The sequence below is a fragment of the Zootoca vivipara genome, chromosome 7 (genome assembly GCF_963506605.1).
Source record: "Zootoca vivipara chromosome 7, rZooViv1.1, whole genome shotgun sequence".
Taxonomy (NCBI): domain Eukaryota; kingdom Metazoa; phylum Chordata; class Lepidosauria; order Squamata; family Lacertidae; genus Zootoca; species Zootoca vivipara.
Genome location: NC_083282.1, coordinates 89,158,124 through 89,171,637, shown reverse-complemented (window position 1 = coordinate 89,171,637; position 13,514 = coordinate 89,158,124). Strand labels below are relative to the sequence as shown.

Sequence of the window (13,514 nt, the reverse complement as noted above, 5' to 3'; positions counted from 1 at the left end):
TCCGATTGTCGACTTATCGCTTACCCCTCTTTTACTCCCTTGACTTGTTTTCTCCATTTTTATTATTTAAACCACCTGGCACAGGTGTTTCATCTTCCTACATCTGTTAGATTTCTCTCTTCATACATTATTTAAGTTTAGCAAATCACCAAATCTGTTCTTATACCTTCTTTTTTAAAATAATCCACTAATTTCCATTCGTTTTGAACTTTTTGTTTAGGAATATTTCTTATTGCTGCTGTCATTTTAGCCAAATTCATATATTCTACCATTTTAATTTGCCAATCCTCTACCGCTGGTACCCCTTCCCCTTTCCATTTCTGAGCGATGAGCGTCCGAGCTGCCACCCCTCCATACAATAATATATTTTTTCCTATCCTTGGGCATACTTTCGGGAATCTTAACAGAAACAATTCGGGTGTTTTTTCAAATGTTATTTTTAGCATGCTTTTCAATTTTTCGTATATTTTATTCCAAAATTCTTGTACACCTTTACACAGTGAGTTGTATAATTTCTTTTTGGGATGACTAAGGCCTAGTTCTTAACAAGATAAAGGGTGTCTGGCCTAGCCTGTTCTACTACTAAAGTTTTTTGTAATTGATTCAAAGCATTTATATCCTGCTGTTCTGCTGGAAAATGCTACCAGAGCAGTTTGCATACCAGTAAAACTAGTGCATTAATCCGAGCTTCGGAGAGCCCCTTGCTCCACTAAAGGAGGCTTAAATAGTTACTTAAATACTATGAATCATAGAATCATAGAGTTGGAAGAGACCACAAGGGCCATCCAGTCCAACCCCCTGCCAAGCAGGAAACACCATCAAAGCATTCTTGACATATGCCTGTCAAGCCTCTGCTTAAAGACCTCCAAAGAAGGAGACTCCACCACACTCCTTGGCATAGCTGCCAAGTTCTCCCTTTTTTAAAGGGAAATTCCCTTATGCTGAATAGGCTTCCTCGCGAGAAAAGGGAAAACTTGGCAGCTATGCTCCTTGGCAGCAAATTCCACTGCTGTACAGCATGATGTGAAAGATTATTATTCTGATGATCACACAGCCTTCATTCCGGGTTGTATCTGGGAGCAGAAGAAGCTGCTGTTCAGCTGTGCCCCTCGGCCTCAGTCACAATGTCTGTAAAATGGGAATAAGGGTGGCCAAGTTCACAAAGTTGTTGTGAGGGCAGGCCCAGCACCGATCATGTAGCACTCTGCAAACAAGTAATCGTTCGCCGCCACCGCCTGTTAAAAGCTTTTTTAGCCAATTATTTTAATCGGCGTACCCAAATCCCAGACAGCTGAACGCCGCCAGCTGCCAGTGCTGGGGAGATGACACTAAACAATCTAATTAAAAATAGGTTTGGGGAAAACAGGGCGACGTCATTTTGGAATTTATACTTCCTAAATATGGAGGTCAAGCGAGACAGGGCAGTAGTACGTTGCTTCAAATCTGTGCCTTGTGGGGCGTTGCTGGGCCTGTGATTGGAAGCTGAGCCCCCTTACAATCTGGTTTTTGTTTTTTGTTAAAAAAAATCGCACTTCCCAGAACTTTTCGATGCAGCAGAAGCAGATGTGTTAGGAGGAGGAATGCGCACAAAAACCTGACAAATATTTTGTGAGGATGCAGAAATGTGGGGAGCTCAAATACAGAGTGGGAAATTGAGAGAAACCGAAATGGATATATAACGTCCACCCCTACAGTTGACCCATCACTGCCGTTCCATGGGGCAGGTAAAAGTAAAGTGGTTCCTTGGTTGTCGTCAAACACAATCCGTTCTGGAAGACTGCTCGACTTTGAACCGTTTGACAACCGAGGCGGAAAGGGCAGCCTGCAGAGTCAATGGAGAAATGGGGGTGGGAGGGAGGGAATGCAGCGGAAGCTGTTCAACTTATGAGGCGTGTTCAAAAACGGAAGCATTTACTTCTGGGTTTTTGGCATTCGAAAACTGAAACGCCCAGCTTCCGAGACTCTCGATAACCGAGGTACCACTGTATTATGCTGAGGCATCCACATCAATGTCCAATTCCTGGGAAGAAATTCCTTTCCTCACTTTTGAGAGAAAGAACAGGCATGTGAGGACTGGAGTGTCATGTGGATATAGCGGTGAGATGCTCTGTATTTGGGGGGGGGTGGATTTTGAAAAGTATGAACTGGGGCTTTGTCTGGCCAACAAAGTGATCACTCTGTCCTGCTCTTGTTCCTGCATCAGTTTGTAACTCCACAGCTTCTCACGGTTTTAAGTTTCTCCAACATTTGTGAGTCTCCGGGCTTGCCGAGATTTAATAATTACATTTTTAAACTTCCCCTTGCCTGCGAGGGTCCCAGCAACTTAAAAATACGTTGATCAAAACAGATCACCTTCAGGAGAATAGGGTGGGTCCTAAAGTGCATAGCCACACAGACAACTCTCCACTTACAAAAAAAGCTATATTAAAACCGAGAGGAAAAAGAAATACAGTGGTACCTCTACTTACGAATTTAATGCGTTCCGAACACACATTTGTAAGTCGAAAAAAATTGTAAGTCGAATCCCATAGGAATGCATTGGGAGAAAAAATTCGTAAGTCGAAGCAACCCTATCTAAAAATTCATAAGTAGAAAAAATCCTATCTAAACCGCATTCAGGATGGCGGACGGAGCTCCATTCGTAAGTAGAAAAATTCGTAAGTAGAGTTATTCGTAAGTAGAGGTACCACTGTACATTGAAAGCATCCTGCCTGTTTCTAAATGGCCACACAGATAGTTAAAGGCCTAAAGATACGTAATGAAGGCGCCAGGCGAGCCTCCTTGGGGAGAGCATTCCAGAAACGGGGAGCCACCACAGAAAAGGCCCTGTTCTTGTGTTGCCACCCTTCGGACCGCTTGTGGAGGGGGCACACGAAGAAGGGCCTCAGATGATAATATCGGGGTCTGGGTTGGTTCATATGGGGTCAGGTGGTCTTTGAGGGATTGCGGTCCTGAGAGTGTGACCTCTGCTGGACTGTCACCTCCCCAAAAACATCAGAAGGCAGTGGCAGTACCAAGAGTGTCCCCTCCACTGATTTTCACACCCGTCTTTAAAAGGAAGGAGGCGGTCTTTTCGGATAATGGCGCTAACTAGCTAGACAGCCTTTGTGGGAATAGGAGAATAGGTGTCTCCTTACAACACTCAGTACCCTGGACAAACTGCATTCCCCATAATTCTTTGGGGGCGAGCCAGGACTTTAAGAGTAGAATGATATTGCTGTAAATGTTTGGTGCTGGGGTATCGTTTAGGGACTTTTGTTGATGGGGTTGTTGCTGTTATCGATACAAACTTTTTGTATCTTTGTTTTAGATCTTATGATTTATGTAGAAATTGTTCAGTTTGGTTGTGCATTTTTTTGATGTTTTATATATTGCTTATGGCTGCTTTTGTTACATTGTGTTTATGTGTCTTCTTTATGTTGTAAGCTGCCTTGAGCGTGGTTTGAACTTTGGAAAGGCAGCATACAAATAAAATTATGTATGTATGGTGTGGCTGTGGCCTAGGACTGGGTAGATCTGGGTTCAAATCCTTAGCCAGCCATGAAGTTTACTGGCTGACCTTGGGTCACACCCCAAGTATTTCACCCTAACTAAACTTCCAGGGGTGTCGAGGGTAAAAATTGGGGGCGGCAGCGGCGCATGTAGCCTGTGTTCAACTCTTTTGAGGAAAGGTAGGTTATAAGAGCAAATAAACAGAGAATTGCTTGGTTACTTAAATTTCTATGAGAGATTATTATACTTGGTGGTCTTTAGAGCTTTTCCTATGTGCTCAAAGCAGTTCACATATATAATCTCAGCAGCTTTCAACAACAACCTTGTAAGGCAGACCACTATAACGGGTGAATTATTACAAACTAAAGGCTGAGATTAAAGAAGTTAGTGTCTTGCTGCTTAATGAATTCAAGAGATTTGAACCCGGGACTTGCGGTCGTTCGGCTTAGTCCTCAGTAGCAAATAGGGAGGATTCCTTGCATCACCACTGAAAATCTGTTCCTCGGGGTGTTGCATCTGAGAGCGTTCCTCTCACTTCAAACACAGGCTGTAGAATTGGTCTAAGAGGGTATATTTCCTGCGATTCCACAGTCCCGTGAACAAGTGGAGAATTTGGAGTTAGATGTAAAACCCAGTGGCTCAAGTACGTCTCCTTTCGGTGTTTTAACAATGCAACCTTCAGGCCCTCACGACCGCAGGGATAAACTTGAATTTTGCTTGCAGTTTGCCTCAGAAGCTGGTGGGAAAGTGAGAGTGAAGCAAATGGGGTGCAGAAGAAATTATACATAATAAGGTGACACATGCAAATTGGCTTTATATACATAACCTACGCAGGTCAAAGTGTTCAGGTTTTGTGATGTGTAACTTGCAAAAGTGATTTCGGTACTGAATTCTGCCTGTATGGTGGTATCTTTCGCTGCTCAGACAGACACACTCTGTTTTCTTGAATAGCATTTTTTTCAGAAAGGTGCAGGTCCTGTTCTTTCTTCTTCTCTTTCTACCGCTTGCCCTCCAGATCTCTTTATATTCCCTTCCTTTCTCCTGGCTGGGCTGGGGCTTCTTCCTTAATGTCGTAACTAAGTCAGGTGACCCCTCTGAGCCTGTCATGTGACCACCTTTAAATTCAGCAAGTCAGCATTGGTGTGTTGGCGGAGATTAGTTTCTGTGAATCCTCTTGACAGTTTTGCACAGCTGGGCTCATGCTTCGGGAATACAGGACATGGCTTGAATGCAAGTCTTGGTGGCTAGGAAAATGCAGGAGGGGATGAAGCCACCTTTAAAGATGGAGAAAATCAGTGAGATACTGTCTCTCTCGCACACTTGCAATTGCTGAATTTGTTAGGGGATTTGCTAAAATGGATGTACATTTAAATTTCGGGGTAGGTAAACAGAACCTCCAGGGGGAGGTGCAGTGTATCTTAATACCAGTTGCTGGAGGCAGACGATGGAAGGCAGGCTGTTTCTGTCCTGCCCTACTTTTGGGTTTTGCAGACACATCTGGTAGGTTGCTATGGGAAACTGGACGCCCGGCGAGATGGAACTCTTCTTTTCATCGCCCGCTTGAAGTGGGAACGTAGCAGCAGATGCTTTCTCAACCGAAAAGGCCCAAAGGTCTCGAGAACCAGGAGCTCTGTGCCCAGCCTCTTCAAAACTCGTGAAGCTAAAATATAAAACGTGCATTAAAATTACTGCTGAAATCGGGTGTTGAAAGGAAGGCTCGCCTAAAGGGTTTTTGAAACAAAAGCAGCAGTTTTTTAAAAAAACTGTTATGAAACACATATTTAAAAAGATGTCAGAATTATATGTCTGGGGTGGCTGGCTTAAACGAAAATGTTTTTAGCAGGATATTTAAAGTGTTGTGGAGATCTAGTTCCCATTAGCCCCAGCCAGTGTGATCAAGGGTCAGGGAATGAATGAATGAATTTATTACTGAATTTTTCTGTGTATAAGACGCCCCCAATTTTCGGGGACTCCAAATTAATAGAACAGCCCTCAGCACTACCCGTGTATAAGATGAGCCCCAATTTTAAACCTAATTTTTTTATTTAAAAACTCCCTAGTCTTATGCACGGAAAAATATGGTAATTTCGGTCACAGACCAGTTCCAGCTCACATACAATATCAGGGAAATAATAAAACACGATAGGGATACATTTGAATTTGCAATTGGGTATAACAGGGATAATACAGATATAGCAGCAGTTAAAAATATATAACTTGAATCGTAATCACTAAAATATAACCTACAATTGTCATTTAAGGCCTTAGTCATTATGGTAGCATAGCATGTTCCCTAAGTTTTTTGGCAGTCGCACAGAATTTGGCCACCCTTAGCTTGATCTCTGGATCCTTGTCCTCTACCAGGGATTTTAGACATAGGGTCAGTGATAATGGCTGATCAACATCTGCTAATACCTGAAGGAGCGTCTCCACCCCCATTGTCCATCCCGGACACTGAGGTCCAGCTCCGAGGGCCTTCTGGCGGATCCTTCCCTGCGAGAAGTGAGGTTGCAGGGAACCAGGCAGAGGGCCTTCTCAGTGGTGGCACCTGCCCTATGGAACACCCTCCTGTCAGATGTCAAGGCAATAAGCAACTATTTTACCTTTAAAAGACATATGAGCGCTGCCCTGTTTAGGGAAGTTTTTAAGGTTTGATGCTGTATTGTGTTTTTAATATTCTGTTGGGAGCCGCCCAGAGTGGCTGGGGAAACCCAGCCAGCTGGGCGGGGTATAAATAAATTAGTATTATTATGATTTATTATTATTATTATTATTATCATTATTATTATCATTATCATTATTATTAATCTCAGATTGCTCTGGGAAGCAAAGGAAGGATTGTACCCTTCAGTTCCTGCCCTTGTGACGAGGGAGAGATTTATATGGCTGGTCCTTCCTCACGGCCCACTGGATCCACACTCCCTCCATTTTGTTTTGCAGATGCCTTGGTTCAAAGGCTGGAAAGTGGAGCGCAAGGAAGGGAATGCCAGTGGAGTGTCGCTGCTGGAAGCTCTGGATACCATCCTGCCCCCCACCCGCCCCACAGATAAGCCTCTGCGCCTGCCCCTTCAAGATGTCTACAAGATCGGAGGTGAGTCTGGAGCTTTCCTGGCAGGTAGACAGGTGCCCTCGCTCGGCTAAGTGGATTTCTAGGCAGTAATCCGCTTTTGTAGTCTAAGCAACAGGAAGAGAAGAGGATTTGATTGCCAACGCTGGCATTTACCTGGGTGCATTGTAGATCACAAGGTATGCAGCCATTGTGCCTGTTGCCTGAAGTTGCCCCAACTGTTCGGTTTTGGCAAGAAGTCAGTTTCTCATCCTCGAGATTGCGGAAGCTGGTTTGAAACGGCAGCAATGAACATGCTAGAGGATGGGGAACGAGGGACATGAATACAAAGACACTTCTCTATTCTACTGTCCAACACTTTGCATTTCTTTTTTAAAATATTTTTTATTAAGTTTTACAATTTTATATTCAACACAATCACCATTATCACAAAAAACATAAAAACCCCAATCTCTCCTCCCCCCCCCGACTTTCCTCAACCTCCTCTTCTGGCTCTTTAAATATTTGCTTTTCTTGCTTTTTAAAAATTACTATTCTACCTTAATTCTGTAATCTTTAACTTAAATTTTCTTATGTTCTTATCACACACACACACACACTTGCGAAAACACAACAGAAGAACAGAACAAAGGAAACACAAAACATTTACTGTACAACATAACAAAATACCAACATTACAACAACAACAAAAATCAAATCAATCTTATATCACGTATCTTTATCGACTTCCTCCATTCCCTCCCAACTACGTATCTTTATATTACTTCCTTAGTACTTTCCAGATCTTGATTCCAATCTTTTTAATAATAATCTAAACCTATTAATACTCTTAATAACTTATCAATACTATAAATCTCTTATACTTATCTCAAAATACAATTCTATTCTAATTAAATCTTAAAATTCAATACAACAATAACACTTAACTAAATCTTAATACATAATAAACTTAACTAACACTCTTCTACGACCTCCTTTTACTTCCAAATCTTTAGCTAAATACTGCTAATCTTACAATTCTTCTCTAAAAAACTTTAAATTTCTTCCAATCAATTTTCTTATGTTATCTTTTTTTATAAAGCATGTTTTTTCCAAATTACATCTTGCACTTTGTTATTTTCCAGTTATTACATCTTAACTTCTATACTTGATTTCTTAATTGTGTTTACTCAAACCCTGCTAATGATTCCACTTCTTTAAAATATTTCTGTAGATACATCATAAACGGTTCCCAGTCTTTTTTAAAGTCTCTATTGTCCTTGTCTCAACACTTTGCATTTCTAAGTTCATTTGTCGAAGTCACTCACAAGCTCCTTCAGATGATGTCACACTTGAAGATACATTTCGCAAATAATAATAATGCAGTCCCTTCGAAAAACCTGTTGCTTGCAAAACCTCCTGGCATTGGTAGAGTTGCTGCAATGTTCAATTAAATAGTTTTTAATTTATTTAAGGCATTTATGTGCCGCTTAATTATTTTTAGGGTGCAGAGTACACCCATTTTACTGCTATATATACGTAAATGTCATTTTAATGCTGGAGTGCATTGATTGGTTGGTTGCAGCCCACCTTAGGAAGGTATGCCGTATATTCTCTCCCCTCCACCAAATTGGCTTATAATGGATAAACTACAACGTAAAAAAGACAAAATTTAAAAACAGCCATTCAAAAAGCAGTTAGCAGCATTAAACGGCGGCAGCCGATGGGACAGTTCCTTAACAATCATGAAATCACCAAAATGCAAACCAGAATATAAAACATTTCCAGGCTTTCCATGAAAGGGGCTGCGGAGTCGTGTGCTGTCAGTTATACGCAGCTGAAATTAACAGAATTGACATCGGGCCTGCAGTTTCCCATGCTTTCCCAAAAGGTGTGTTTTTAAGTTGTCCGATGTTATATCCAGTGCTAAACTCTTGCCCTTCCTCTTCAGTCACGTCCACACCACTCATTTAAACTGCTATGATAACACTTTCAACAGTCACGACTTTCCCCAAAGGATTCTGGGAGCTGTAGTTTGTTGAGGATGTTGACAGTTGTTAGGAGACGCCCTGCTCCCCTTTCAGAACTACAGTTTCCAGAGCACCCTGGGAATTGTAGCTTTGTGAAACCGCCAGGGGGTTTCCTGACGACTCTCGGCACCCGTAACAAAGGACAGCTCCCAGAATCCCTTGGGAGGAAGCCATAGCGATGTAGAGTCATAGCGCCTTAAATGCATGGTGTTGACGTGGCTGCCGAGAGTCTCGCATGCTGCCACTCTATCTCTTTTCCATCTTCCTTTCGTCCTGCGAACTTCCCGGACTGCTAACTGCAGTCACTAGGTCAACCCACATATGGGATAAACCTGTTTGTATATGCTTTAAGCCAGGGGTCAGCAATCTTTTTCAGCAGGGGGCCAGTCCACTGTCCCTCAGACCTTGTGGGGGGGCAGACTATATTTTTTTTTGGGGGGGGGAGCGAATGAATTCCTATGCCACACAAATAACCCAGAGATGCATTTTAAAGAAAAGCACACATTCTACTCGTGTAAAAACACACTGGTTCCCGGACCGTCCGTGGGCCAGATTGAGAAGGCGATTTGGCTGGATCCGACCCCCGGGCCTTAGTTTGCCTACCTACCTATGGTCTCGAGGATTGTGTTTTATTGCATGTTCCCCGCTGCCCTCTTTTCCCCTCTGCAGGAATCGGGACCGTCCCCGTGGGGCGTGTGGAGACGGGGATCCTGAGACCCGGCATGGTGGTCACCTTCGCCCCCGTCAACATCACCACAGAGGTGAAGTCGGTCGAGATGCACCACGAGGCCCTGAGCGAGGCGCTGCCAGGGGACAACGTTGGCTTCAACGTCAAGAACGTGTCCGTCAAGGACATCCGCCGTGGCAACGTCTGCGGCGACAGCAAATCCGACCCACCTCAGGAGGCGGCCCAGTTCACTTCTCAGGTCAGCAGAAAGCGAGGCGGCAGCCATTTTGAAAGCTTTTGCCGTCGTATCACGACTTCTGCGTCCGAATGCGTGAGACAGACCTCTGTCCTGCCGGTGACCCTTGATGAAGACGTAGCATTAACCAAGAGCCCTGAGATTTTATTCTGCAGAAGTCGCGTTGTGGGACGCCAGCTTTTAATAGTTTGCTTGGTGCGGTTAAATTGCTAAAGGCCCAATCCTGCGCCTACTTAGCTGGGCTAGGAGTGAAGCCCAGTGAAAGCATAAGACCAAGTTGTTTAGCTCCAGTGCTAGGTTATAATTTGTCTCCTGATTAGTCTGTAGGGCGGACGACAAATCAGTAGGCGCGCATTCAGAGACATTTGATGGAAGGGTCACTGAGCACCCTTGTTTTCCTCCTTACAAAGAATGCCAGGCTGTTGCTCATTAAATTTATAACATATCCCACAGAAAAGTAAATTGTCTCTTCAGTATGCCCCTTCGTGGATGTTTTGCAAGGCACGTAGCTATTTAGATTTATTTGGCTTATCACTTGAAAGCAGATTCAGACGAAAAAGAAAGCAATAATGCAAAGGTAAAACCTTCCCAAGTGGAGAGGAGGGCCAGTGCCCTGGCCTTCGCCAGCATGCCCATTGCTGAAGGATGATGGGAGTTGTAGTTCAGCAACATTTGGAAACCACCACACTGATTACTCCTGCCCTAGTTTCTAGCATTAGCCAAACTGGAGAGTATTCCAGGGTATTTTTATGCTTTCCAGTTGTTCGTTCAGTACATCTCCCTGTCACTTTCCTAACAGCAAGAAGTTCATTTCTCTCTTAGGGTGGATTTTCCCCAGTAGGGTGACAGAGCGATTTCATCCGCTTTAATTGTGCAAAAGTATGGCTTCTCCCATCTGCACTTTTGTCTCGTGATTTCAAGCCACAGGTTCAAGGTCGTCGTTTTTTTGACCCACCGCTTTTGTCCAGAAAACCTGCTGTTTGCTGATGAAATGGAACAAACAGCAACTGGGTTTTCTGCAGATTGGCATTTGTTCCGATTCAGAAGTAAACTGCTGGTTTTCTTGGGGAACCCTCTCTCAGACCCATGACTTGAAATCATGGCAAAATACTGCCAGCCTGCAGGAGCCCATTTTCCAGAATGCTGTAGCTAGAAGCAGCTGTCTTTTCAACAGCCTTCCACAAGGGAGCATCATTGCCCAGCTAGGAAAGCCAGAATGTTGTCCTGGTCATGCCATGCCCTTCCCAAATTTGTTCCGGCCTGAGACCTTGTCTCGTTCTGTGCACGGCTTAGGTGATCATCTTGAACCACCCCGGCCAGATCAGCGCTGGATATTCCCCTGTCATTGACTGCCACACTGCCCACATCGCTTGCAAATTTGCCGAGCTGAAGGAGAAGATCGACCGGCGTTCCGGCAAGAAGCTGGAGGACAACCCAAAATCCTTGAAATCGGGGGATGCCGCAATTGTGGAGATGATCCCGGGCAAGCCCATGTGTGTGGAGAGCTTCTCCCAGTACCCACCCCTGGGTGAGAACTTAACCTTTCCTTGTATCTTTTGCAGATGCCTGCCAAGATGGGTGACGGGAGGGCCATTTCAAACTAAATGGCTAGATGCCCAGAAACTCTGATGTAAGATAGACCTAGGAGCGGGGGGAACCTTCTATGGCCCATATCTTAATTGCCCTACCTCTAGTGCGGCAGATTTGACAGCTGAATGGCTCGTCCACCTGCCAATCACCTGATGTCACTGTGACATTGGGTAGTGCTGCGCTTCGAAGCACGGATTATTGGGGCTTCAAAGCGCAGCATTGGGCTGTTCGAAAGTTCTTCGGAAGCGTATCCATGCTGCCTTTGAGATCTCTGAAGGTAGGATGTTTTAAAGAGCAGTGTAGGGCAATTTGGGAAAGGGTTTCCCCTTCCTTGATCACAGCAAGCTCCTTTTTAAAGTAGCTGTAACTTTCCCACAATGAGCTGTGCCCAGAGTGGCTTAGAGCAAACATTCAAAACATCAAAACACAAATATACGAAATACAGAGATGGCTCAGTTGCTAGATCATGAGATACTTAATTGCAGGGTTGTGGGTTCAAGCCCCACGTTGGGCAAAAGATTCCTGCAATGCAGGGGGTTGGACTAGATGACCCCCGGGGTCCCTTCCAACTCCACAATTCTATGATTTGCATGGTTTTAATGTATTTACATAGATAGATCGTTTTGATTGTATCTTACATTTTAATTTTATTGCTTTTCATTTTTTAGCGATTTTAACATCAAATGGGTTCAAATTTAATACAAATTTAAAAGCTGAATTCCCTCCCCACTATCCTGATGTCTCAATACCATCCTTATTTGCTGCTCAATAACATATTTTAGCATGTTATCCTTTTTTCCAATTTTCCTTTTCGATAGTTTTGATACTATCAATGCTTAATCATTTATTGTCGTTCCCCCCCCCCCCCCGTTTTTAGCTGTTATTATTTTTATCTTGAGACCCTGTTGCTGGGTGGGTGGGGGAAATAAATATATAACAGCAGCAACAGCAATAGTAATAGAAAAGGGGCACAAGCGGTGCTGTGGTCTAAACCACCGAGCCTCTTGGTCTTCCTGGATCAAAAGGTTGGCGGTTTGAATCCCCACAACAGCCTGAGCTCCCATTGCACTGTCCCAGCTCCTGCCAACCTAGCAGTTTGAAAACATCCCTGTGCAAGTAGATAAATAGGTACCGCTGCAGCGGGAAGGTAAACAGTGTTTCTGTGCACTCTGGTTTCTGTCACGGTGTTCCATTGCCCAGAAGTGATTTAGTCATGCTGGCCACATGACCCGGAAAAAGCTGTCTGCGGACAAACACTTGCTCCCTCGTCCTGAAAGCGGCATGAGTGCCGCAACCCCGTAGTCGCCTTTAACTGGACTTAACCACCCAGGGTTCCTTTACCTTTTACCTTTACCTATCTGTCTTAAATTTTTGCCAATTAATTTTTACTGCTTTCCATTTTTTAGCGAATTTAACATCAAATGAATTTAAATTTACTACAAATTAAAAAGTTGAATTCCTGCCTCACTGTCCTGATGTCTCACCACCCACCCTTACATATATTTCAACCAAATAATTTTAGCATGTTATCCTTTTTTTCAATTTTCCTTTTTGATAGTTTTGATACTATCAGTGCTTAATCATTTTTTTAACGATTGTTCCCCTCCCCCATGTTTTTTAGCTGTTATCTGTACACCCGCCTTGAGATGACCCTGTTGCGGGGGAAATAAATATATAACGGCGGCGGCGGCAGCAACAATAGTAATAATAACGAGATCTGCACGGCCGCATTTTGCCACTAGAGGGCAGTAGAGCGCCATAGGCTCTCTGGCATTGGCAGGAAGTGCCCTCCTCCTCCGCCCAGCCTCTCACTCTCGACCCTTCGTGTGCTCCATGCAGGGCGCTTTGCCGTGCGCGACATGCGGCAGACCGTGGCCGTGGGCGTCATCAAGAACGTGGAGAAGAAGAGCGGCGGCGCCGGCAAGGTCACCAAATCGGCCCAGAAGGCCCAGAAGGCTGGCAAATGAATCGTAGGTGCCCAGTGCCTCGCGCAGAAACCACCCCCGCAGCCGGAATGCCGCCACCTTCTCCCCGAGGGGCATGCGTGCACATCCGCTTGTAAGAGTCTGTATGTCAACGACTGGATGCTCACCATTAAAGTCCAGTGGAAATTCTTTAAAAGGAAAAGCATGTCCCGGCGTCCGTGAGGCTTTGTGTTCAAATTTTACCAATAAAACTGGTACAACATCCACAGCGGAAACGTGGGGGTGTCGTTTGTGGGCGCCGCCGGCCGGTTGGGGCAACCTGCTCGTCCGTATTCGCTGTTCGTATTCGCGCCGGTCAGATGTCATAGAAGACATCTGAAGGCAGCCCTGTTTAGGGAAGCTTTTGATGTTTAACAGATTATTTTAATTAAATTTTCTGTTGGAAGCCACCCACAGTGGCTGCTGAAACCCAGCCAGATGGGTGGGGTATAAATAATTTATTATTATT

At 44.3% G+C, this 13,514-nt stretch overlaps 1 protein-coding gene across 1 annotated transcript in view; it reads left to right on the top strand.

The window, feature by feature from the left end:
- Window positions 1-13,281, top strand: part of EEF1A2 (eukaryotic translation elongation factor 1 alpha 2) — a 31,953-nt gene extending 18,672 nt beyond the window's left edge. Inside the window, exons 5-8 of the mRNA XM_035122625.2 lie at window positions 6,433-6,583; window positions 9,238-9,494; window positions 10,785-11,019; window positions 12,921-13,281. Coding sequence (XP_034978516.1) covers window positions 6,433-6,583; window positions 9,238-9,494; window positions 10,785-11,019; window positions 12,921-13,048 — 771 coding nt within the window. The 3' untranslated portion in view covers window positions 13,049-13,281. The remainder of the gene's footprint in view (window positions 1-6,432; window positions 6,584-9,237; window positions 9,495-10,784; window positions 11,020-12,920) is intronic.
- The last annotated feature ends 233 nt before the right edge of the window (window positions 13,282-13,514 follow it).